This window comes from Lontra canadensis, unplaced genomic scaffold (assembly GCF_010015895.1).
Source record: "Lontra canadensis isolate GAN:19392208 unplaced genomic scaffold, GSC_riverotter_1.0 scaffold23, whole genome shotgun sequence".
In the NCBI taxonomy this organism is placed as follows: domain Eukaryota; kingdom Metazoa; phylum Chordata; class Mammalia; order Carnivora; family Mustelidae; genus Lontra; species Lontra canadensis.
The window spans coordinates 9,611,189-9,637,647 of NW_022631017.1; the positions used below are offsets into that span (position 1 = coordinate 9,611,189).

Consider the following 26,459-nt stretch of genomic DNA (forward strand, 5'->3'; position numbering starts at 1 on the left):
TGTGTTACAGTCCTTCATCTGTGCAGTGTCCTGGGTGTGGTGGTCTTCCAAAAACTGTCTTTCCAAATGTTACATTCCTGTGGAGCTTAGGAATGTCAGTCCCCTTGGCCACCAACATCAGGCAATCAAGGGGCATCCCCATGTAGATTGCCCATGCCTGCTGGCTTTAACTAGGCAGCTGGAGAATGTGTAAGAGGGGTATACTTGCCAGCTTCAGAAAAGCAGTAGGAAAAATGTTTTAACTGCATGCTTCCATGGGCTTCAAGACTGCAGAGACTGAGTGCCTTGTCCAAGTGTATGCACCAACTTTAGACTAGAGAGGAAGAATGTTTCCTCCTTTTGCACTTGCCAGCCCCAGCCAAGGAAAGGGGGTGTCTCAACCACCCAATGCTTGCTGACCTTACCTAGGAAATAGGTGAATTCCACATTCATGCTCACCTGCCCCAGCCAGTGAGCAAGGGATTGCTGCAACCCACGCTCTCCAACTTCAACAAGGTGGCAGAATAGTACTGAACACTCACTTGCCCCAGCCTATCTTAGTATGGTGACAGTAGGGTGCTTTGTCCCAGCTTGCTCACTTGTGCAAGCAGGGTAGGTAGAAAGTGCAAAACTGGCATCCACCAGCAACTTCCATCTCTGGGGAGAGTTTCAACTGTCCGCCTCCAGTTGATACTTTAAGATTAGCAAATGATTCTTCACATATGATCTAGGCACTTTCAAAGTGCTGGGGTTTTTTGTTTGTTGGTTGGTTTGCTTGTTTGTTTTGCTGGGTCTAGGGGTAAGACTATATGGAAGCCCATTAGTAGTGAATCTCAGTTTCTTATAGCACTTTGGGTCATTGAATGTCAGCCCTACTGGTTTTCTTTTCTTTTTTTCTTTTTTTTTTCCCCCATTGGTATTCTAAGCCAGACATTTCGAGGGCTTTTCTCTCTGGTGTATGTTCCAGGTGTTGGGGTGCCTGATGTGAGGCACCAACCCATCACTCCTCCAAATTTGTGAGAGCCCTCCCTACTGCACGTCACTATGATGAGGGTGAGGTCTTTGGCAAGACTGTGTCTCTGCCTCTCCTACCTATCTTCATGTGGGTTTGCAGCTTATCTAGTTTTCAGATCTTTTTCAGAGGGAAATAATCCATATGTAGATGTAGATTTGGTGTTTCCATGGGAGGAGGTGAACTCAGGATTTTCCTGTGCCACCATCTTGCAGAAGTCCTCTCTCTGAGGGAGTTAAGGCGCTCAGGCAGCAGCAAGCATTGATAGACACCATGGGGCAAGGAAGAGTTAACACAGTGGGTCAGATTTTGAGAAGCATATGTTTGGATGGCTAGCACTTGGCCACCCTCTGGGAACTTGGTTTTTGAATGTCTTCTCTATTACTAATTGAAAAGGTTGTTCTGTGCCTGGACTCTTTATACAAACATTGTGATACATGGTGAGCATCTGCTTTCCTTCTGGGAAGTCTGGAATTTTGGCAGCTGTGTCTAGGCAGGGAGGGACAACCAGACCAGCCCCTGATAAAACTGTTGAACTCTGAATCTCCCACAGGCTTCCCTGAATGGAAACACAGTGCATGAGTGACTGCATTTCACCACTGGAGGGGACTCACATCCAGTATCACCTTTTTGATGAGAACATACGAAGCATGAATTTCTCCAGATTTCACCTGATGTGCCTTTTTCTGCATTGATGTGCCTGTGAATCCTTGCTGTGCTGCTGTCATAAATCTTAGACAGGAGTACAACTGTCTGCTGAGTCCCGTGAGTCCTTCTAATGAAGCACAAAGCATGTGAGTGGTCATGGGAGTGTTGACAAAGGTGGTGTCAGAAGAGATGACACAAACATCATCTACTTAGAGCTGGCAGAACTCTTTCATCTCTTTTATACTCCTGACTATCAGATACATACTCTGATTCTTCTAAAATAAATTACAGGACCAAATAGAAGACTGACTAAATAAGTAAGCGACCATATTTAAAATGGAACAATGCATACAAAAAAAAAAAACAAACCCTGGATGTGGGCAGCATAAATTTCACAGGTTGTTTTAAACAAAATCTAGTATGTCTTATACATGAATCCTTTCTAAAATGAAAAATGTATGTTAAGTGGCCTCACTTATGAAGGGTTGATGCTTTTTCTGTTCAAATATAATTTACATTTTTTAAAAATAGGAGCTTTTTCTCTACTTTTGAGACCTACCTCCCCTGAAGATAACAGGTTGTTAAGATATTCCAGAAATGCCTCATCTTTTATTTCATTGTCAGTAAAGATGAAGGTGATACCTTTTCCATCAGCACCAGCAACTTTGTACAGATATTTTAAATCATCTGTTAGATTATTCACATTATAAGACCTAAAAAAGGTGGTAGGAAATTTAAAATTAAAAATTTTATATATATATAATATATATATTATATATATAGTCATAAGTGTTTCAAAAGACAATATAACCCATGATAATAAGAGTGTACTCTGCACCTGCTCCAAGAAGTATTAAATAAGCTTAGCTGCTAAAAAAAAAACACAGAGGTTAGAGTGAAATAGTTGTATGTTATCATTCAAAGCAAGTATGTTTTATTTAACTTGAGAAGGGAGAAATGGGAATTTACTAGAAGTGACTCATGAAGAGTAATTAAAAATTCAGATAGGAACTTTATTCTCAGCAAGCTGACAGTCTTCCACAACAGATTTTGCCCCAAGTGAATATATGTAAAACATTTAAAACTAATCTGAAACTTGGATGAGTGTGGATTGGTAAGAAAGTCAAGATAAATTATAAATAAAATTAGCGATAAATTATATATAGTGGTAATTTGTGTATCTCATTAAGTGGCTAAATACAGAGACAGCCTACAGAAGAATATGCATATGCAATGTGATATAAATAATTGAAATGTTACAATTATGTAGTTACAGATTATGACAAGAAGATCTTAGTCTTTGCTTTTCTGTTTACTCTGTTTCCTGTTGAATGTACATGCTCTTGGAGATGAGGTGATGTGCAGAAATAAAGCAGACATTTTCTGAAGTGTTGTGCATAAATCCTCATGAGTAAATTAACAACACAGACATCTTCACTTGAAGGAGGTTGTACAGTGCAAGTCACAGGGAGTTTCATGTAAGCCATAGATTCTAGTGGAAAGACTACCAGCATTCGAACCAGAAGGACCTGCGTTCAAATCCCCATTCTGCAGCTTTGGAAATGTTCCTTTACATTTCTCAGCTTCTGTTTCCTCCTCTGCAAAATGAAGATAGTATCTGTTTGTAAAGGCTGTTGTGGGCATTAGAGATGATTTGGCTTAAGTGCACTTGAATGAATAAAGAGCTGATTTTCAAGTAGGAGAAGCAGCTACCCCCTTCTGAGGGACACTACAGTAACATGTCTTGTAGACTTGGGCAAGAGGAACTCCACTGAAAGGAGAATATACATGCCTTTTAAAATAATTGCCAAGCAGGGGCGGACATTCGTTAGGAGAAACTGGTAAGATGGCTTGCTGAGATGTAGTTTGGTTTCTGGAAACCACTCTGGATTTTTTCCTCCCCGCCTTGCCTTTTCTGCTCATTCTCCATTGCAAGCAAGTCCCCTTCCTCTGTGTTGGGAGACCCCAGCATTCTTCCCTCAGTTATCTTTTCTTCTAGCTACACACCCTACTCGTACTCCTTACTACCTTGTATGTGTTCACTCCAGTGAGACATGTGTGCTGACATTTCCAGGACCCACTCCTGAACTCCACAACCATGAACTATGGAAAATGTGTGCTCAAACATTTCACTCTCCCCATGTACTGACTGAATTCTCCTTTTACCCGCCCCCCCACAAAACTGTTATTTTGTTCAACAGATAGTTTTACGGTGTCGGTTAAAAGTACCCACTTGATAGTAATGGTAGATAAAACAAAGGTTACGATGGTCCATCTGCAGGTTGCTTACAGCCCAGTGAAAGAGACAGAGGACTGAACAAGCATTTTTAGAGTGCAGTGTGATAAATACCACTAGAGAGACTAGGTGTGTCCTTCTAGACCTTATTTCCTCTTCTTTACCCCATATTCAATCAGTTACTAAGTCCTACCAATATACTAGGGACTATGAGGTCCTACTTCAAATTTCCCCTCTGACTCCACTCTACTCCCATCTTCCCTGCTGTTTTAAAATGTTTCCAGGATTTGTTTCGTCAGGTATGGTAAGAGACACAGACATGGAAAGGACTGCCATGAAGGAAGAAGCTTATACTCACAGACACCAAGAAACAGGAGGGGATATTCTGCACCACATAGGGCTGCCTGGGGAAGCACCAGGGTCAGTCAGGAGGTGGAAGGAGTGAGAGGAACCATGGACAACAGGCTTAACTGTGGTTTCCATGAGAAAGTCAAAGGTAGGCAGGCTAAGCAGATTTAGGACTGGCTTGTTTGAATCATTTCAATGGACTCTGGGGCACAGATGCTGTCCCTAGTTACTGGTCCTTGACTCTGGGGTGATTAGGGCAGAGCAATACTGCTTCCCTGCAGAGAAAGCCAGATAGATGGGGTAGTTCGGAGTAGGACCTCTGGACTGGTTGGTTTACCTACGGAAGGCACAGTACTGGAACAAGCCATTTGCTGTCTCAAAGAACTGGCTTGCCCTGGGAGGGGCAGTCAGCAAGACCCTAGTTCCAGAGCATCAAGAAAACAGAAAACAAGAAAATACAGTCAACACTCTGGTAAACTGGAGGACTGTATGTCTCACCTAAGGAGTCATTTTGTTCAGACCCAGCTACCTGGGAATGTAGACACAGTGTTGCCAGATCTTCCAACTGTGTGAAAAGAAGTCCGAAATCCATTTTTTATGTGAAATCTCTCAATTTTTAAATGTTGACAGCTGATTTAATTTAATTAATCTCTAGATATTTAATGCTTTATATTTTTTTAACTGCTCTTGTCATTTGGACCTTACTAAATTTTTTTATCTATTTGGCAGCAGAGTAGTTTGTATAAATTATTAATTTAAAAAGTCACCTAAAATTTAGAAGGAACTACAAAAGGCCAAATGTTCAAGACGATCCTGAAGAACAACAAAATTGTTCAAAATATATTAAAACTACAGTAATTACAACAGTTGGTAATAGTACAAAGATAGATAAATCAGTGGAACAGACTGTAGTCAAAGACGTGATCAGTTGATTGATGGGGAAGCAAAGACACTGAAATGTGTCAGGAAGAACATGACCTTGTCAATAATGGAGTTGAGAGTGATTGGATATCTATTTCTATATCTTAACTCTTACCTCAGATTTTATAAGAAAATAAGTTCTAGGTGGGTTATAGTTCTAAATGTAGAAAGAGCACAATTTGTTTGTAAATGAGAAGGAAATCACAGGTGATATCTTCATAGGTAAAAAAGGTAAACAAATATTTTTTAACAGAATACAAAGAACACTAAAAGAAAAAAATTTGGTAACTTAAGTTGGCTAATTGAATGTAATAAAAAATGTAATTTATACATAAAAACATAATAATAATAATAATAATAATAAAAGTAAGATCTACTAAGGGGTATGTGGGTAGCTCAGGTGGTTAAGAATCTGCCTTCAGCTCAGGTCATTATCTCAGGGTCCTGGGATCGAGTTCCAAGTGGGGGCTCCCAGCTCAGCCAGGAGTCTGCTTCTCCCTCTCCATCTGCCCCTTCCCCCACTCAGGCACACGTGTGAGTATGCTCCCTCGCTCTCTCTCAAATAAATAAATAAAATCTTAAAAAAAAAAAGTAAGATCCACCAGGAGTGAAAAGGCAAGCCAATGACTTGGAGAAGATACATGCAATATACATTCTGACAACAGAATTAGATCTAAAACATATAAAGAACTCCTAAAAATCAGTAAGAGAAAGAATCACATCCTAACTGGGGAAAAAAATAAGCAAAGGACATAAAACAGATCTGTCCAAACAGCCAGTAAGTTCTGAAAATGGGTTCAACATTAGCCATGGGAAATGCAAACAGAAGGCACCGAGACATAGCACTACACATCCACCAGCACTGCTCAAGCGAGAAAGACTCATGGTGCCGAAAGCGCTCCTGGATGCAGAGCAACTGAAACCCTCATGAACCGCTGGTGGAAGTGTAGGTGGAACTACTGTGGAAAACAACTCCTCAGGGGGACGAACACTAAATATATGTCCGCTCCACACCCAGCCGTTCTATCTCCAGAAGTGTACTCAGTCATGGGCAAGAATACTCCTTACAGCTCTACTTGCCAAAAAATCCCCACAAATGTTTATCAGTAGCACAACAGGTAACAAATTGTGGTAAAATGTGAGAAAGTGGAGGTCTGTCCAGCAACAAGAATGAACAAACCATGGGTACATGCAGCACCATGGATGAAACCCCCAAACACTATGCAGGCAATACAAACTGGACCCAAGAGTCGATCCCATAGCATTTGATGGATAGAAAGCTCAAGAATAGGTAAAACTAAGTGGGTTTAGAAGCCAGAGTATGATTAACCTTAAGAGAGTAATGACTGGACAACCCTTGAGGGGTACTTCCGGGGTGCTGATATTTTAGTTCTTCATCTGCAGACTAACAACTGAGGTGTACGTACTTTGTGACACCCATGATTTCCGTACATTTCCTTAATAAGTTATACTTACATAAAAATTTAATTTAAAAGATACACCAAATTGTCATATTTTTCAAGTGAACACTTTACTTCAGAGAAATTAATTATAGAAAAATGTATTTCTGGGTTTTGTTTCACCTTACCTGGTTAATGTAATCTGAAATATTTGATAACCAGCTATAAAAGAGGCCAATCTCGAAAGACTTTGTTTTCCTGAACCACCAACACCCACCAGCAACGCATTTCCACAGGATGTTCGAACTATTCGTGAAATCTGTTTGGGAATAAAATGGTATATATTTACAAATAGAATTCAACTGTTCACATTTTCTTGCCCTACATGAGTCAAAATTTTGAATGCACGCGTGCAGACTACATTGGACTTTTTCCTTTAATGGGATATGTCCAGAGTTTTTTAAAGTTATGCCTCCTATTGATTTAGTCAACTCAAATTCTTTCCTTGCCTATCATGAAAGAGAGAACAAATTGGCTTTCCTATCTCCTATTTCAAAGCCACTTTCTCTGTACGTGTGTGTGCGTAATTTTTAATTTTATTATTTTCGGACACAAAGCCTGACGGAGCTACTCTTTCCAATCCACAGAAAGGTTTGGATTATCCGCTTGTAGTCTAACACACTAACCTAGATAGACACCCTGCTCTACAATGAGTATTACCTCTATTGTATCTCTGCCAATGAAAAAAATTTTAAGTACCCAAATTCTACTTATAAGAAAGGCAGGAAGGCATTTGTAGAAAACGACTTAGACTAGTCTTGTGTAGCTTTTCTATGGCTGATTTCCTTGATCAGGATAAGACTGGAATTGTGGCTCACATCTTACACAGGCCATTGAAGACATTGCTAAAAACTGCCTTTTACGTTAATGCCGCTGATTAAGATGAAAGTCTAGTTGGATCACTAATTTCATTATCATCACTAAAAAGCGCTTTTTTAAAAAAAAAATGGAAATTTGACAGATGGCAGATAGTAACACGGTGGTAGGTATTAATTCTATCATTATATTTTTTAATATGTTAACCACTTGGGGGGTCCCAGGCCTCCGAGACCTTGTCACAGTGAGTACGCAATAGTTACTTGTGACGTGGATAGATGTGAAACAGCCCTAGGACATCTGGAAATTCACCAAGGTTGGGGAAGACAAAATATAATAAACACAGAACAAACTGCCTCTTTATCAAACCTCCTGACACTGTGTTCGGACTTCCCGTAGAAACTCCTTTTCAATCTACACATGATACAAATGGCTCCTTTGGGTGTTATTATCTAATTGGTTTCTGTTTTTATACCAGTCCTGTGCTCCCACCTTACTCTTTCCTCATCAGTTTGCCCATGATCTGTAAGCCAATCATGAAATTGACATTTTTAAAAGCATCAACTTTTCTGCTACAGGGAAGGGAACAGGATTCCCATTATACCAAAATACAATTGGACTACATGTTCACAGGGTTCTCTAGCTTACTTTCCAGAAAGGAAAAACTCTGGACATATCAAAAGCTCTGAATACAAAAACCCATCAATTTGTCCTTGAAAAGCATCTGCTGTCATGTAGATGGATTCAGCTAAGGGGTTTCTGATTAAGCCTTTGTTTTCTGAGACAGTGAACAGCCCAGTCTACAGACATTCTTCTATACACTGCCTGAAACTACATATTTCTTCTCTCAAAACATCTGTCTATGCAATTTACCCAGTTTTTACATGATCTACCTATATCAACATATAGTCAATAGTTAGAACCTTAATAAGATGAGTCATTGCATCTTTAAAAAACACTAGATCAAGAGATGTTCCTCTAATGATTTCATTGAACTGTCTCTGGTAGAACTGGAGTTTTTCAGACAGGAAGTCAAAGGATGGGACCTGTGGAAAAAGAGAGAGAGAAAAATATTTAAGAACCAAAATCTATGAAAGCAGCAATTGTAAAGGCTCTCAAAAGTAATTCTAATTTTTTTTTTAAACCTAATGGAGAGGTGCATTGGTGTCTCAGTTAGGTTAGGTTAAGTGCCAACTCTTGGTTTCAGCTCAGGTTGTGATCTCCAGTCGTGACCTCCAGTCGTGAGATCAACCCCTGCAACAGACTCTACACTCAGCATGGAGTCTGCTTGAGACTCTCTCCCTCCTTCCTCTTTCCCTTCTGCTCCTCCCCTCTCTTGCACTCACTCTCTCTCAAATAAATAAATGAAGTCTTTTTTTTTAAAGATTTTATTTATTTATTTATTTGACAGAAAGCAAGAAAGGGAACCAAAGCAGGGAGAGTGGGAGAGGGAGAAGCAGGCTCCTTGCTGAGCAGGGAGCCTGATGTGGGACTCGATCCCAGCACCCTAGGATCATGACCTGAGCTGAAGGCAGACGCTTAATGACTGAGCCACCCAGGGGCCCAATCAATTAAGTCTTTTAAAAAATAAAAATAAAAACCTAATGGACTTCCAAACATCTTTCGTGGATTGGTTGACTATAAGTTACTTCCATTATCAGAGGTCTGAAACTTAACAGCATTAGCTGGTTGCCAGCATAAAATCATTCCTTGACCTTCCCCTTCAGAAACCCCAGTGCCAACTCCCACCCATGGGAACTACCATTGGAATGTAACAAATATTTCTGTTTGTATTTGCTTTTTAATATTGTTTATGGATTTTAAAATAACACACAAGTTTTACATCATTGATGTAGTCAAACAGTTTCGAAGTAAATACTTTGTTTTGCAAATATTTTCTCTCCCTTTAATTCATTGACCTACATGCACTTCAGAATTACTTTGTTTGTGACCCTGCTTAAAAAACCTTTTGGGGGACACATGCATGGAGCAGTCAATTGGGTATCAACTCTTGCTTTTGGCTCAGGTCATGATCCCAGTGTTGTGAGATTGAGCCCCACATCAGCTCTGCACTCAGCACTGGGTCTGCTTGGGATTCTCTCTCATGGTCCCTCTGCTCCTCCCCCAGGTTCTCACTCTCTCTCAAGTAAACTAAATCTTGAAAAAAAAATCCTTTTGGGGGGAGCACCTGTGTGGTTCAGTCAGCTGGGCCTCTGAGTCTTGGTTTTGGCTCAGGTCATGATATCAGGGTCCTGGAATTGAGCCCCAATTTGGACTTTGTGCTGAGCGTGGAACCCACTTAAGATTTTGGGTGGTTCAGTTGGTTAAACATCTGCCTTCATCTCAGGTCATGATCCCAGGGTCCTGAGATCAAGCCTCACATCAGGCTCCCTGCTCAGTGGGGAGCCTGTTTCTCTCTACCCCCTGTTCATGCTCTCTCTCGCTCTCGCTCTCTCTCTCTCTCTCAGAAAAATAAATAAAATCTTAAAAAAAAAAAAAAAGATCCTCTCTTTTCCTCTCCTTCTGCCTGTCCCCCCCACCCACACAAGCATGCATGTGTATGCTCTCTCTCTCTCTCTCTCTCTCAGAGGGATAAAAAGTCCTTTTGGAGTCCTGTTCAAACTTCATGAAATCTATACATTACCTATACATTAATTATACATACCTATACATTAATTTAGGGAGAATGATGTGTTGACTTAAACAAGTCAAGTTTTATCATGTTTATCCCTAGATGTTTTACATACTTGTTGCTGTTAAATGAAGTACCTTCCTATTATAGTTTCTTTCGCACGATTGTTGGCAAGAGTTGGCAATCTTTTTCCGCAAAGGTCAGGATTAAAGCTTCGTGGCCCATATGGTTTGTCACAATTATTCCCCTCCACCCTCATAGTGCAGAAGTGGTCCTGGGCCATAAGGAAACAAATCCACATGGCTGGGTTCCAATACAACTTTGCCTATGAATGCTGAATTTGAATGCCATATAATTTTCACATGTCCCACCATATTCTTCTCCTTTGGATTTTCCACCCGTATAAAAAATGTAAACACCCTACCTAGCTCACAAATTTCACAAAGCACAGGCAGAGAGCTGGATCTGGCCCAACAACCATAACTTGCCAGCCTTTCACATCGAGGAAGTTACTGAGTTTTATATTTGTATCACACTTGGTCATCTTACTGAACTGTTAGTAGTTAAAACAGATGTTCAGTTCTTTTCTATTATATTAAGAGATAATCACCTCACACCTGCACACAATACTTTTGTTTTTTTCTATCTTTTTTTGTCATTTATTTCATTGCCTAGAACTTTCAAAACCATACTTAATAGTAGCAATAATAGGAGGCATCCTTGTCTTATACCTGACTTTAATGGGATTGCTCCTAAATTACACTGAAATGTTTTACTTCCTAAATTACACTGAAATATTTTACTTGGATATGAATCCCAACATATAACTAATGCAGAAGTTCCAACTCCATGGTAGGACTCCAGGGTGCTGAGAAATATACAGTTAGGTGACTGATTGAAAAGCTCTTTTCAAAGGGGAAAATAAATACCAGTTCATAAATTTTGGGCACTTCAAATATGGTGTCTTCAGGCTCATCACCAGTTGGTTCAGGCATCTCACGGAGGAAATCCACAAAGTATGGTTCAGGAAGAATGTACGATGTCACATCTGGGTTAATATTCTCTTCAACTGCTCGAATAAGATGGATATTAAACCACTGCTCATCTTCAGGTGTTATAAATCTGGGAGAGAAATACAGGAGTAAATACGTAAAATATGAAGGCACCTTTCCTAATTGAACGTGCCTGACCTCCCTCTACCTCTTAAGGCCCAATCCTGCACCTCGGACTCCTCAGAACAGGGGGACAGAAAAGGACGTAACTCCATTCAAGAGAGTTATAACACTGAGTATTACTTAAAGAAAATACTGGCAAAGAGTCTCTCCTTGATCGAAATCTTAGTCTCCTCTGAATCCTCTTCCCAATTAGGCCTTGGCTTTTGGACTTCTGTGTCTTTCTTTGCATTACCCAATTGTACCAAGAATCCTGTCAAGTGGGTTTAATCCCGGAATCTCCCACTCCCCATGATCTGATCACCCTCCAATATCTGACCAAATTCCTCATGTCCCATCACCCCTCCCCACCCTCCCCATGTAATGTCTATTCATCCTAGCCTGTTTTCGGCAAGAATCCTATTAGATCAGTTTAGCTAGAATTCCTCCCTTACCCTTGATATTTCCTTTCAGTAGTTTTATAACCACCGACCTCCCCTAAACTACTCCATGGCTATAAATTCCCATTCTTTCCTTGTCATATTTGGAGTTGAGCTCAATTTCTCTCCCCAGGAGACCCCATCGCAGTGGTCCTTATACCCATTGCAATAGTCCTGAATAAAGTCTGTATGCCTTATTGTTTGAACAGGTGTCATGAATAATTTTTTTCTTTAACAATACAGATGAGTCACTTATGTGGAGTCAAAGGTTCCCAAAATTTGCAATAGGAGTGCAGACTGACATTCAGTCGTGGGCGAGTGCCCACTTTCTGGTTTTGTGAGCACACAGCACAGGTCCTTTTCAGACCTACCAGTATCAGAGGGGGAAGAGGAGAAGCAGGGTGACCAACATGTGAGAAAAACCACGTATGTATGTGATGTTGTGGTAATCCCTTACAGCTTTGTGAGATCAGCATCACCATCCATATTTTTAAACAGGAGGAAGGGGAGGGTCAGAACTATGATTGAGCCTATGTTCCCAGATTTCACCAAGTGAAAACTACACGGAGCTCAAACATTTTAGAAAATATACATAACTAAAATTCGCCTCTGAATGTTATCAGATGATGTGGTGATTTAAAAAGTTGTGTTATGGAGATAATACTCAAGTAGACTGGCTGGACGTTTTTCAAGAGGACCAGCAGGTGGGAAATGGCATCAATGATTCACAAGCCTCAGAGCAAATCAAGACAATACTCTAATTATTTGAGTAGATAATGCAGGAATTGGGTCACACAGCGTCAACTTTTTACATAGTACATTTAAACTCAAGTGCTACGATATACACCTGTCAGCAATTACTCTGTTGCACTCGTGTTTGAAAAGTGAAAGGAGAATAGATATCGAATTACACTCCTCAGCTTTTATGGATAACATTCCTTGCCAAATTCTGGAAAGATCTCGAAGATTGAAAATGTAATGAAATTTAGAAGGTGTTGGCAGCATCTTTATCTAGAGATAGACAAAAATGTATTACTCTCAAGGTGCTTCACAGATAAAACTAAAAGATAAAAACAGTTCTTTAGAATTACTTTATTTCACAAATTTCATTTTAAATGAAATCAGTTGAGTAAATAAATCAAGATTAAATTTATATTTTTGTTGCAGCGCTGATGAGAAAATCACATCATAAATAAACCAACATAGAATTTCAAAGACCATAAGCTCTTGAATCAGATCCATTCGAGAGTAACACTCTAGATACCAATGCCAATGCCTGTTCTATCAGCACTGGTCGGCTTTGAACAAGTCACTTTCCCCTGAATTCTAAAAAACTATGTGAGTTGTGGGAATGACCATTCCTAATCACTGTTAACCATATTAGTGTGTATGTGGAAATATATCATAACAAAAAACTGGGTGTGAGCTTGTTGCCACACAGTTAAGAACAATGAAATTTCACTTCTAAAGTCAATAATGATCATTTCCATAGATTGCTATAAGGTCTTTAGTATATTTGGATTTCTGTCAATATATCATAGTCTACATTTCATTGTGGAGATCCAAACTCAGTCAGCATGCTTTCACTTATCTGTCTATCCACAGTAAGTTGGCAGGCAACTGTGAAATGCAGCTATAATAACCAGGTAGCTTTTCTGGGTTTTGAGTCCAAATAGGCAAAGCTATACCAATGACACATTCTTGGGTGGAGAGATACTAGTCAAGGGATAAACTTGAGGTTGACTAGGTGTGGGAAGCATTGCTGGCCATGTGTAAAGATTGTAATTGATACCACGAGCATCATTTTGAGTGTGCAAACAATAATTCTGGAGATTCAAAGTAAACGCCCCACATGATTAATTCGGGAAAGCAAAAAAAAATTTTTTTTAGGACCTATTCATGTAATATGCCCTTTCTACATTGAAAATGTACCCCATTGAGCTTATAGCAGAATCATTATAGGCTAATTCCCTGTGTCAGTTAAAACAGCAGGTAGCCAGGGAAGACAGAATGAAGACAAGTGTTATTTTAGCAATTATCCTTCAATTTCCCTCTTTGCTCAGTTCCATTCCCAGATAAAATATTCATTCTACTCACCAAAATGTAAGATTATATTACAAATATGCAGAAATAAAGGGCTCAGTCTGTGTGAATATTGCTTATTTCTTTGCTATGAAGGACCGCCACTGGGATGACAGCCATTGAGGCAATCATTAAAGAGAATTGAATAAATTCCTTTTTTTCCCTCTTCTCACCTGTTAACCTGCTTCTTTCACTTTAATTTTTTTCAATTCCTTTCTTTTCTCACCTTTTCCTTTAAAGCTTTGTAAAGTAGGGGTGCCTGGGTGGCTCAGTTGGTTGAGTATCCAAACCTTGATTTCATCTCAGGTCATGATCTCAAGGTCATAGGATCCAGCCCCATGTCTTCCTCTGTCCCCCCACTCTCTTTCTCTGTCTTTCAAATGAATAAATAAATCTTAAAAAGATAAGGCTGTGTCCAATAATATAAGGATGAAATGGTATACAAGGGTTAAAAGTATTTTGGAAAGATGAGAGGTTTGAAGAAAAGATACAAAAAAGGCTGCTTGCTGCTTATTTGGGGGTAGGGAGGGGAGAAAGATGTATTCATTATTCAGTGGCTATTTTCAAGTACTTCCTGCTGTCCTTAAGAAGATACCATGGTAACTAAAAATATAGCATGGTAACTAGGAGCTCAATCTGCTACCATCAGGGAGCTTCCATTCTAGTGGGGGAGCCTGACAATAAAGAAATAAGAAGCAAATATATTGGTAAACAAACAAGTTGACAAAAAATAATGATAAAAGTCATGGTCAGAAAAAATAAAAGTATGGTCAGGAGACAGATAATGACCATTGGGGACCATGGACAGTTACTTTAGAGCCCCTCTGAAAGTAAGAAGGATGAGAATGACTCAAAGTATGATGGCCCAGAGGCGCAAAAAATGTGGGGTGTTGAAGGAACAGCAAGAGGGCAGAGAAGCTGGAGCAGAAGGTGGAAGGGGCGAGTAGGGACCAGCTCGGGATGAGATTCACAGGCAAGAGTAAGATGTATCCGGGTTTCACTCCAAGTGTAACTGGGAGCCTCCTGGTGGTTTCAAGAAGTAATGATCTCTGATTTACTTAAAAAAAAAAAACATTTTTTTTTTTAGATTTTATTTATTTATTTGACAGAGAGAGAGACAGAGAGAGAGAGATAGCAAGAGCAGGGGGGAGCAGCAGGCAGAGGGAGAGAAGCAGACTCCCCGCTGAGCAGGGAGCCTGACATGGGGCTTGATCCCAGGACCCCAGGATCAGGCGCCTCTGATTTACTTTTTTAAAAAGCATTATGTAAAGAACATGCTCTAGGAGGGCAAGAAGAAAGCAAGTCGCTGCATGGTCCAGAGGGCAGGTGATTGAAGCATCTATCGGGGCGAGGAGGTCACTCTGAGATGGCAGAGTGCTCAGTTTGGGACTGTATTCTGAAAGCATGGTAACGGAGACTTGCTGAAGAACTGGAAGTAGAGGGGCGAGGGAGACAAATCAAGGATGGCAGCAGTTTCCTAGTCTGTGGAGGAGGATCAGTGTTGTTGTTATTAACCAAAAAGATGCCAAAGTCTGAGGCAAGGTCATACTGAAGCTCAGCTGGATTCTGTGGAGACACATTAACTTTAAGATGGTTATTGGGCATCTAAACGGCAATGTCTACTAAGCAGTTAGAAACCAGTATGGAGCCAAGCAGAGAGGCCTGGACTGGACACTGATTTTGAAGTCATCAGCACAGAGATGGTGTTTAAGGCCTTGAAGCTGGAGAAACCATCTGGGTGAAGAATGTGTACATGGGAGAGGTTCTAGAGTCAAGATCAGGCGCACTCCAGTATCTAGGGGAAGGGAAGGAGAGGGGGAACTTTATAAAGGCAACTTGTCAAGTAGAAAGGAAACCAAGAGCATGAGGTCCCTTGGAAGCCAAGTGAAGAAGGTGTCAAGAGGGATAATTTATGTCAAATGCTGCTAAAGGGTCAAGTGAGAGGAAGAAATCACCCTTCGGATTTATTTGGCAAGACTGAGGTCTCTGGTAACCTTGATGAGAGCAGTGGAATGAAAGCTTGTGCCATCCAGGTTAAAGAAGTAAAGAAAGATGAGAAAGGAACCAGTAAACACTTGTATAACAAAAGAACCTTTGATGGAAAGACACCCATAAGGCCAAAGCTTTTCAGGAAAATATGTATATAATCTCCTTACTGTGAACAATAGCCCCCTGGGAAAACAGATGGGTCTTACCACAGAAAATTATCTCAGACACTCAGCCCCTGCCATTCATTTTGAAGTTTCCTTATGAGAGGCAGAACTGCATGTGCAAAGACCCTGTGTTGGCAAGGAGAAGGCCCTGCAAGGAACTGGCCACTGCAGGGCACTGTGTGGACTGAGCATTTCATAAGAAACACCCAATTCCTCTTCTGGTAATTCTCTTACCTAGAATTCCCCCAGGAATCTGAGAGGTTGGCACCCTCCAGATTTTCCCAGGACATATGCTTCCTCCCAGAAATGTGTAATTGGCCTAATGAACGTTTTTTAGCAAATACCTCAACTTCGTTCTAAGCATAGGTCTGAGGTGTCACAGACCTACACTTAATTGCTTTTTCATGAGTCTGCTTTAAGCCATCTGGTGACAGCTGAGTTTACTTAGGAGACTGACCTGTATATTAAAATCTAGACTAGGGGCACCTGAGTGGCGCAGTTGGTTAAGCATCTGACTCAGGTCATGATCTCAGGGTCGTGAGATCGAGCTCAGCGTTGGGCTCCACACTTAGAGTGGACTATGCTTGAGACTCTCTCTGCCTCTTCCTCTACCCCTCCCCCTACTCTCTAAGGTAAATAAATAAATCTTAAATATACATATATACATATATATATATATATTCTTTTTTGTGAAATACATTTCCATCCAATTCCCACTCCATCTCAGAGACTCACACAAATTAGACTTTAAATCTCAGGTAGCTAAGAACATCCAGAAATTCATGCATTCAGTCAGCCAGTAAACACATGAGTGTCTGATATACAAATCAGAGTAACAAGTGGAAAAGCAGTGTTCTCATTTTAGAAAAATTCTACTTTATCTTATAGTAATATCTCATACATATGGAAAGCAACTTCTAGTCAGAATATTTGCTCCCTGGAAGGAAAAAGTGTCATAAATCTATTTGAGCACCTAATTTGTTTTTTCCCCACCCACCCCCACTACTCCATGATGTGATGATAAGCTCATGAGCCATGAGGTGAGAATGGACCAAGTAACAGCCGACTTTCTGTTATTATGGACAACAATGCTTCTGTACCTTCGTCCACTGCCATAGCACTCTGCCTGCTGAGACTAAATTTGCAATCATCTCACATACTTCAGGTTTGAACTTTCTGCAAGGATCAAAGTACCCACAGCCAATAATTCCTGGAAAAGGAAACAAGATTGAAGGCACACACTTACGAAAAGATTACAAGGTGCATGTTTATCCTGGTGAATAAATCATGATAAGACTGAGTAAGCTGGGTGAAGTTAAGTATTTGTCTCAAGGAATCGGCTAAGACTAGAGGTCAGGAGTGGGGCCAGCAAAGCTTCGTGTGTAGCGGTAAGCGTTTTATATGTATTAACTCACATCCTACGGAAAAGGATCTCAGAAATCTTAATCTTCCCCACATCTCACGGAAAAGGATCTCAGAAAGATATTATAATTATTCCCATTCTAATATGAGTTTAGTAACTTGCCCAAGGTCACACAGCTTGTATGTGGGTGAGTCTGAAGTTTGAAACCAGGCAGCCTGGGTCTGGAGCCTACAAAACACTTTCCCTGAAGCCTACAAGAGCTGGAAAAGAATTTAGAGACTTCTTGCTCATATCACAGATATGGAGACCAGATCAAGACTGGGAAGGCAAATTGTTCAACCAACACAGATTGGGTGTTGACAGAATTGGAATCAGGACCCACACCTTGGGACACTCGCCTGGGCTGGTGATGCCCCTAGGAAACACTCAGCACCATGACAATCGGACACAATCCCCTCACGAAGGACTGGGCTGTACATTTATAGACGGTCTTTAAATTCTCAGTGTTTTGGGGTTTAAACTGCCAAAATAGATTTTACTCTACTTCACTCTGGTGAGCCTGCATGTCGAATGATGCCTTCAGTTCTGAACATGGTATTTTCAGAGGAACGCAAACAGGAGTATCTGCTCAGGGACACAGAGAAGGTTTATGAAGGGAGGACCAGCTAAAGAAACTGGGGTCATCCACGTGGACGAAGAAGAGTAGCCCCGAGGGAACATCAAATTGTCCTGTAAAGCCAACGTTGGTTGTGTCTGATGCCTACAAGGCCCTTTTGCTTCCTGAAACCCCATATTCTAGATCCCTGACTTCCTGAGGGCCAAGTGTTCTGTAAGAAGCTTGGTGTCTGGAATCGAAAAACAGGATTAGCGCCACACCTCTGCCATGCTGGGGCAGTCATTTTACTTCTCTGAGCCTCAGTTTCTCATTTCTTTCTATCTTTACTTTTCAGTATTAATCACACGGAAGCATGTATAAAATAGTTTAACAAATAAACACTCACATAGAGTCTACTAGACTGAGAAACACAACCTTGCCCCCGCACAGCAGAAGCCCCGCTTTGTCCATCCCTGTCCACAACCCCTTCTTCCTCCCCAGGCAGCCACGACTCTGACCTGGTGAGAACCTGTGACTTGCTTTTCTTTGTAGCTTTGCTACTTAGGGTTTTGACCTTGAACATTTTCTTTAACTTCAACTTTTGAAATTTAATTGCACATCCTCTCACATATTCCTTTCTGACTTGCTTCTTTTACCCAAGATACTCCCAGGCTGCAGCCACGTGGGCGCCTGTAGCTGTGTCTATTTGTGTTTGCTGCTGCATAGCATTAAACTGGGTGCCTACACTGTCATTTATTGACGTAATTTCCCCGCCAATAAATATTTGGATTGTTTCATGGTTTTTGCTATCATGAACGTTGTTCTATAAATATGCTTGCATGTCTTCTGGTACACATACCCAAAATCAAGTAAAGATGGTTGAAGGGTTTAAATATGGGAGGCAAAACCATACTGTCTGGAAGAAAATACAGGCCAATATCTGCATGACCTCTGGGTAGGAAAGGACTTCTTAAATACAACTCAGAATATGCAAATCATAAAGGAGACAAAGGATAAAGAGGTATATGCCTGGGAGTGGAACTGCCGCAGGTGTCCGCACGTTCTGCTTTACCAGCAGTTATGTCCAGTCATTATCCACGATGCTTGTCCCAATGAGACACCAGCATGAGTGTCTCAGTTCCCGTGCATTCTCACCAATGTCTGATTTTGTCTGAATTTTTCATTTTTACAAATCCGGTGGGTATAAAATGGTATTTCCTTGGTGTTCTAAATTTGCATTTTCCTGAATATTAGTATGTCTATCATCTTTATATTTGTTTATTGGCCATTTGCTTTCCTCTTCTACAATGCTTGGTTTTGTGACCTTTGGTTTTATGCTTTGGTTTGGTTTTTATGTTAGGATGTTTGCTTTTCTCTGATAGATTCACAGGATTTCTTTAAGTATTCAGATTACTAACTTTTTTGTTTTACTATATGTGTTGAAATTTTTTTCTTCCACTTTTGGGGCTTGTCTTTTCAGTCTTTAATGTTGCTTTTTAGACAAACAAAAGATCTTATTTTTAATCTAGTCAAGCGTGTCGTCTCCTTCCCTATGGTTTATGCTTTCTAAGTCTCACTTAAAAAAGTTCTTTCCTGGGGTGCCTTGGTGGCTCAGTGGGTTATGCCTCTGCCTTCAGCTCAGGTCATGATCTCAGGGTCCTGGGATAGAGCCCCGAATCTGGCTCTCTGCTCAGTGGGGAGCCTGCTTCCTCCTCTCTCTCTTCCTGCCTCTCTGCCTACTACTTGTGATCTCTGTCTGTCAAATAAATTAAAAAAAAAAAAAAAAAAAAGGTTCTTTCCTGGCGGAGGAGTTAAGATGGTGGTGGAGTAGGGGAACCCGGAGCTTGCCTCAACCCTCGAACACAGCCAGATAATTATCAAATCATTCTGAACACCCAAGAAATAGATCTGAGGACGAAGAAAACAAACTACACACCTAGAGGTAGAAAAATGTCCACATCATAGACTGTAGGAACTGCTGAAAGGTTATCTATGAGGAGAAAGAAATGTAGGTGTTGCAAAGGGGAGGGAGCCCTGATCAGAGAGAAAGAGAGAGAGAAAGAAAGAGAGACACAGCAGGCAGAGGATTGCACAATAAAAACACTTTCCCAAAACCACTGACTGGGAAAAGGAGAGGGGCTAACTATCACAAATCTTTATAAACGTTGAAGCTCAAAGTCTGAAGTTCTAGACATCTGCACCATCACTGGGGTCATGCATGGTGGGCTTAGCGGTAGTCTGGTGGGGAAGGAGGGCAGAGGCCTGGGACTGTGCAGTGTAGTCTGAGGATCCCCGGGGTCACATGGGGAGGCACAGTTCCCCTTCTTGGAAGTGAGTTTGGGAGTCATGGCATGACCTCTCTGGGGACAGAAGAACTGGTTGGAGACAACATGCTGCTCTATTCGCTAGCACAGGAACATGTGCCTGAGATTCGCTAGCACAGGAACAGATGCCTGAGGAGGGCAGCAAGCCTCGGTGCCACCATTTTGCTAAATTTTATCATAAATCCCAAACCACTGCATGGTCACATGACTGCTGTGGTCACCATGTGACCATGTGGTCACACGGTCACATGGTGCTGGACAAACCAGCACCAGCCATAGCATGGCAAGACCCTCCCCCAGAAAATCAGCATGGGTTTGTGCAATGAGAGTCCCTGAAATTGGAAGTTTTGAAAACCAGCGAGGTGCCCGAGATAAAACACAGGAGTACTATGCTGCCTAGCAGGCAGACAGCTGGGACACAGGGTGAAGGCAGGGATCTGATGGAATCTGGGGACCCCAGAGAGGTGATTATTTTTCTGTGAGGGCTTCCTGAGGTGTGGTGGGCATGCACTCCCCATTCCAGAATGAGAGAGTGGGACGATGCCATTCCCTGTCCCCTACCCATCCCAATAGGCACTAACCAACTTGAGGGAGAAACACGGTGCCCCTCCGTGGAGGCCAGAGATGCTTATACCAAGCCCTCACCCCGGTACCCTGTAGGTGACTCTGCACTGTGACTGAGAATCAGTACAAACAGATGCCTCCCCCAGAAAACCAGCACAAGCCCCTCATACACACTGTCTACTGACCACACCGTGCTGCAAGGATCTAACAATTGTAGGGGCCCCTGGGTGGCTCAGTGGGTTCAACATCTGCCTTTGGCTCAGGTCATGATCTCAGGCTCCTGGGATCAGGTTCCCTGTTCAGCAGAGAGCCTGCTTCTCCCTCTCCCTCTGCCTGCCACTCTGCCTGCTTGTGCTATCTCTCTGTCAAATATGTAAAAAATCTTTTAAAAAAATTTTTAAAAGAAGAGTATCTAATAATGATAAATACTTATGCCCCCAATTTGGAGTGCCCAAATATATAAACCAATTAATAACATTAAAAAACTCATTATAATAATACAATAATAATAGGGGAATTTAACACCCCACTTAACTGCAATGGACAGGTGATCTAAGCAGAAACTCAACAAGGACACAATGGTTGAGTGACACACTGGACCACATGGACCTAAACAGATATATTCAGAACATTTCATCCTAAAGCAGCAGAATACACATTCTTTTTGCATGTATATGGCATAGTCTCCAGAATAGATCATGTATTGGGTCACAAACCAGTCCTCAACAAGTACAAAAACAATGAAATCATATCATGCATATCCTCAGACCATAATATCATGAAACTTGAAGTCAACCACAAGAAAAAATTAGGAAAGACTACAAATATATGGAGGCTAAAAAACATGCTAGTAAAGAATGAATGAGTCAAACACAAAATTAAAGAAGAAATAAAAAATTACATGGAGGCAAATGAAAATGAGAACATGACAATCCAAAACCTTTGGGATGCAGCAAAAGTGGTCCTAAGGGAAAGTATATAGCCACATGGACCTACCTCAAGGAGCAAGAAAAGTCTCAAATACACAACCAAAACTTATACCTAAAGGAGCTAGAAAAGGAACATCAAATGAAGCCTAAAGTTAGCAGAGGAAGGGAAATAATAAGGATTAGAGCAGAAATAAATGATATTTAAAAAAAAAACAACAGTAGAACAGATCAATGAAAGTAAGAGCTGGTTCCTTGAAAGAATTAATAAAATTGATAAACCCCTAGCCAGATTTATCAAATAGAAAAAGGGCCCAAATAAACAAAATCACAAATGAAAGAGCAGAGATCACAACCAATAGCACAGAACTATAAGACAATATTATGAAAAATTATATGCCAAGAAACCAGGCAATCAGGAAGAAATGGACAAATTCCTAGAAACATACAAACCTCCAAAACTGAAGCCAGAAGAAATAGAAATTTTAACCGCTGCATAACCAATGAAGAAATTGTATCAGTAATTAAAAATTTCCCAACAAACAAAAAGTCCAAGGCCAGATGGTTTCCCAGCAGAATTCTATCAGACATTTAAAGAAGTGTTGATGGCTATTCTCAAACTGTTCCCAAAAAATAGGAAAACCTCCAAACTTATTCTACAAAGGCCAGCATTATCTTAATTCCAAAACCAGACAAATACCCCACTAAAAAGAAGACTATACCTGATGAACATGGATGTAAAAACTCTCAGTAAGATACTAGCCAATCAAATCCCACAGTACCTTAAAAGAATTATTCACCACGATCAAGTGGGATTTATTCCTGGGCATTCTTCCAAATGCTTTTTAAGTCTTTAATCCATCTGTATTGATTATATGCCTGGTGTGAGGTAGGGGTTCAATTTCAATTATTTTCACATTAGAATTACTACATATCTCATTACTATTTACTGAAAGTCTGCCCTTTCCTTTTTTTCCTAATCTCTAGTACTTGCTACGTCAATTAATGCGCATATATGCATGGGTCAGTTCCTCTTGTATGTCTTCATCTACATAATTTTTGACGAAACAGTTTATATGAGCCTAAATTTGTTGTCAAAAAATCTCATTTCAGGGCACCTGGGTGGCTCAGTGGGTTAAAGCCTCTGCCTTTGGCTCAGGTCATGATCCCAGGGTCCTGGGATCGAGCCCCTGAATCAGGCTCTCTGTTCAGCAGGGAGCCTGCTTCCTCCTCTCTCTCTGCCTGTCTCTCTGCGTACTTGTGATCTCTGTCAAATAAATAAATAAAATCTTTTTTTAAAATCTCATTTCATTAACTTACATAAAATGCTACTTTTGACTTGATACATTATATTGTTTATCCATGATAGATCTGCTGTTATTTATTAGCCCAAATTTCTCCGGTTGATCATGTCAAGAAAACTAAAACCTTAAAGCCAAACTTTTAAATATTTTTAGAATGGGCTATAAATATGAATCTTCTTAATATTTAGTCTCTCTTTTCTGGTGTTTAGCTCTGCATTTCATATAATGAATCCCTACTACAGACAGAGCCTTTCTATCTCCTAAATAAGATTTTGCATGGCTTATGTCCATTATGTAATACAGTTAAAAAAAAAAAAAAGAAAGAAAGAAACACGAAAAATAGCCATACCAAAAATTTTGTCTATTGAAGCGTTGGAAGGCAATGTGCAGTTAAACACAGTAAAGTGCCTTTTTAAACGCTGGGGAATATCATTTCGACCGCCTCCAGGATGGATCATTGCCGCTATGATCTGCACATCAACAATAGTAGTGAAGTCTCCAGGCTTATCCAAGCTATACATTCCTTCCATTTCCATCATTTGCCGCACAATCTCATTAGTTATCTGAAATTTTATACAGTGATACTTTGGTCACATTCCACTATCATATTCCTCCACAACTCCTACAAAATTGTACACCTGAGATTAGAAGAAAGTATTCAACACTTGTCAGTGAAGTGTTTGTGAATGTTGATGGTCACCTGCAAGGCCATTTGATTTCAGTGCTACCATTCATGATGAACAAAACCATAAGCTAAACGTCTGAATTGAGTCCAGGGTGCTCTTTACCATGTGGATGAAATGGATCTCCAAAGAAACTAAATGAGTAATGGAATAGTTGGTACAGTTACAACAGTAGTCAGAGTTACAAGTATCAATACTGAACACTTCCAACTATAAATCAGAATGTGGGATGGTTTTACTCTTGAGCGTTGAGGACTACTAAGTGTTTTGGGTTTTGGTTTTATGTTCTTATCTTTTTGGTGGTCTCTAACCCTGTTAACGCTCCCTCCTCACTGAGAATTTTTCCTCTTTTGAATTCAGAGGCTCAGTTCTTCCCAGGCTCATCTTGTGACTTTGGATCACTTCCTAAGTCACTCTTTCTCCACCCATCCCTCACTGCTCTATAGGGCTCCCTCACTGGCTGTTTCTCTTCTTGGTATTTCAAGGGCCATGCAGAGCTGTTTGAGGAACAGTCTCAGGGAGAGAATGGATCTGGGAGTCCTGAATTCCTATAGGTATCTGGGGTGAATTCAGATAAAAGACCAGATGGAATGGGTCCTGGCAAGCTCTAGGTAAACATTACTGATGAGGCAGTGGACAGTGGTGAGAGGGAGGTGTTGGGAATCCCACAAGGAACATGCAGAATTCTGAAAGCATCAGTGATGGTCTCTGATAGAGAATGACTCTGGGGTTGACAGATGATCACGAGTAAGACATGTATGTGACAGAGTTAAAAATTAAAAAAAAAAAAAGGTGTTTTCTAGGTTGGGTATTCCTCGGAGAGAGTATAGAGAGTAAGAGGTAAGAGCAAGGAGAAAACCCTGGGGAAAGGAAAAGAGGAGCCAGAAAGGGTGGTGAAATTGAGAAGCCTGAAGGCAGGAAGGAGTATTGCTGAAAACACACAGGGATTTCAAGAAGGGAGAATGCCAGTTCTTAACAGAGAAGCCAGAACTGAGAGAATTGCTACTCGGCTTCATAAGATGAAAGCTATTGAGACCTTTCAAATATAACTAAAAATACCAATTAAATACCATTTATAGGAGATAATGTAGTCATACCTGATCTCCCCATTCATTAATCACAGGCATATTAATATCGTCAATAAATACAGTCATTTTTCTGCCTCCTGGCGGCCCATATGTGCTTCCCATTCGCTTATCCACATAGCTCTCCATTGTTCTCTAGAGAAGAGGAAATGTTTGTCTTAAGTGTTAAGATTTCAACCCATATTCCTAGAAATGATGAGCCTGTTTTTCAGAGTAGAACTTATTTAACATGCATAAATATGTTTATTAAAATAGACATTGTAAGACTGCAAAAAAATAAGTTATTAGAATGTGAATCATGAATTTTATACACAAAGTTCAGCTTCAGCCTCAAGATTAGGTCAAAATCTGCTATCTGTACTTGGCCTAGGAAAGCTAAGAGCTGAACGCCAAGTGCATCCCCATTTCCTACACACACACACACACACACACACACACACATACACACACCAGATTTTATACTCATACATATTTTACTGCAACCAGCACTCAAAAACATTTTTTTTTAAGATTTTATTTATTTATTCGACAGAGAGAGATCACAAGTAGACAAAGAGGCAGGCGGAGAGGGAGAGAGGGAAGCAGGCTCCCCGCTGAGCAAAGAGCCCCATGCTGGACTCAATCCCAGGACCCTGAGATCATGACCTGAGCCAAAGGCAGCGGCTTAACCCACTGAGCCACCCAGGCACCCTCAAAAACATTTAAAATGTTGATTACCTCAGCAAATGATGGGTTTTACCTGAAACATTATGGGTTCTGTGGCAGATGAAAAGTTCAGACTTTTGGATAAATGTACTTCAGGATCGTATTTTTTCAAGTAGGCCTTAATCATTACAGTTTTTGCAGTTCCCTGCTCTCCTGTGAGCAAAACGGCCTGCAATAATCAGATAATCATGATGAAAGGGGTTGTAACACATTCAGCTTTAAATACCTTATGGTTCTGGTAGCTTTTTTTTTTTTCGTTGTAATAGGTAATACAACTAATTTTAATCACTTTTTAGAATTAGACCCACATCAAAATAAATCCTAAAAATAATCAATCAACCAATCAATTATAGTTCAAATAAAGATTTCAATATAAAATGTGTACTATAACTATGCTGGAAGAAAGTATGGGTAAATAGTCATGTGACCATGGGAGTAGGGAGGGACTCTATGAGCAGACACCCACTTCCCTTGCAAGCTGGACGTCAGCAGCTCAGGGGATAATGAATTGAAGCGTATCCTGGGGTTCATTTCCCAAATGTGCTTCCCTTAAATGGCACTACCTCTAGCCCCTTGTGCTGGAATTTGGGTTTTTCTATCTGTAGCGTGTGAAAAGGCCTATGTTTTGTATAGGTTTGTGATCAGCTAAGAAACTATTAAATCAAACTTACTTTCTGTTGTTTTGCAATGGTGTCTATCAAAAAATTCGTTCTAACATTGTCAACATTTGGAACCAAAATAGATGAATATTCTGGAATACTGTCAGTTGGATAATAATATGGCTGAAGTTTCTTATTCCAGTGTTCCCAATCTCCTACACAGTGAGTAAAAATTCATCTTAATTCATCAAAAACTGCATTCTTTGAAAGTTATCTCAAAATATAAAAATGCAAATACTATAAGCAGGCAACAGAATCATAGGAACATTTAAACATTTTCCAAAAATATGTTAACATAGCGGCTTATCTAATACATATGGCATTTGATCATTTAAATCTGTTATGCCTCTTTTATAAAGTCAGTTTTTAAATT

The 26,459-nt window shown here is 40.4% G+C and overlaps 1 protein-coding gene across 4 annotated transcripts in view; it reads right to left on the reverse strand.

Moving 5' to 3' along the window:
• Window positions 1-26,459, reverse strand: part of DNAH8 (dynein axonemal heavy chain 8) — a 332,430-nt gene that overhangs the window by 125,247 nt on the left and 180,724 nt on the right. For all 4 annotated transcript variants that reach the window (XM_032862300.1, XM_032862303.1, XM_032862302.1 and 1 more), the window contains 10 exons: window positions 26,099-26,241; window positions 25,462-25,596; window positions 24,735-24,857; window positions 23,304-23,517; window positions 16,979-17,088; window positions 12,491-12,654; window positions 10,982-11,174; window positions 8,344-8,466; window positions 6,733-6,863; window positions 2,199-2,352 (listed from right to left, as the gene is read on the reverse strand). In XM_032862300.1, the coding sequence (XP_032718191.1) occupies window positions 2,199-2,352; window positions 6,733-6,863; window positions 8,344-8,466; window positions 10,982-11,174; window positions 12,491-12,654; window positions 16,979-17,088; window positions 23,304-23,517; window positions 24,735-24,857; window positions 25,462-25,596; window positions 26,099-26,241 (1,490 nt within the window). The remainder of the gene's footprint in view (window positions 1-2,198; window positions 2,353-6,732; window positions 6,864-8,343; window positions 8,467-10,981; window positions 11,175-12,490; window positions 12,655-16,978; window positions 17,089-23,303; window positions 23,518-24,734; window positions 24,858-25,461; window positions 25,597-26,098; window positions 26,242-26,459) is intronic.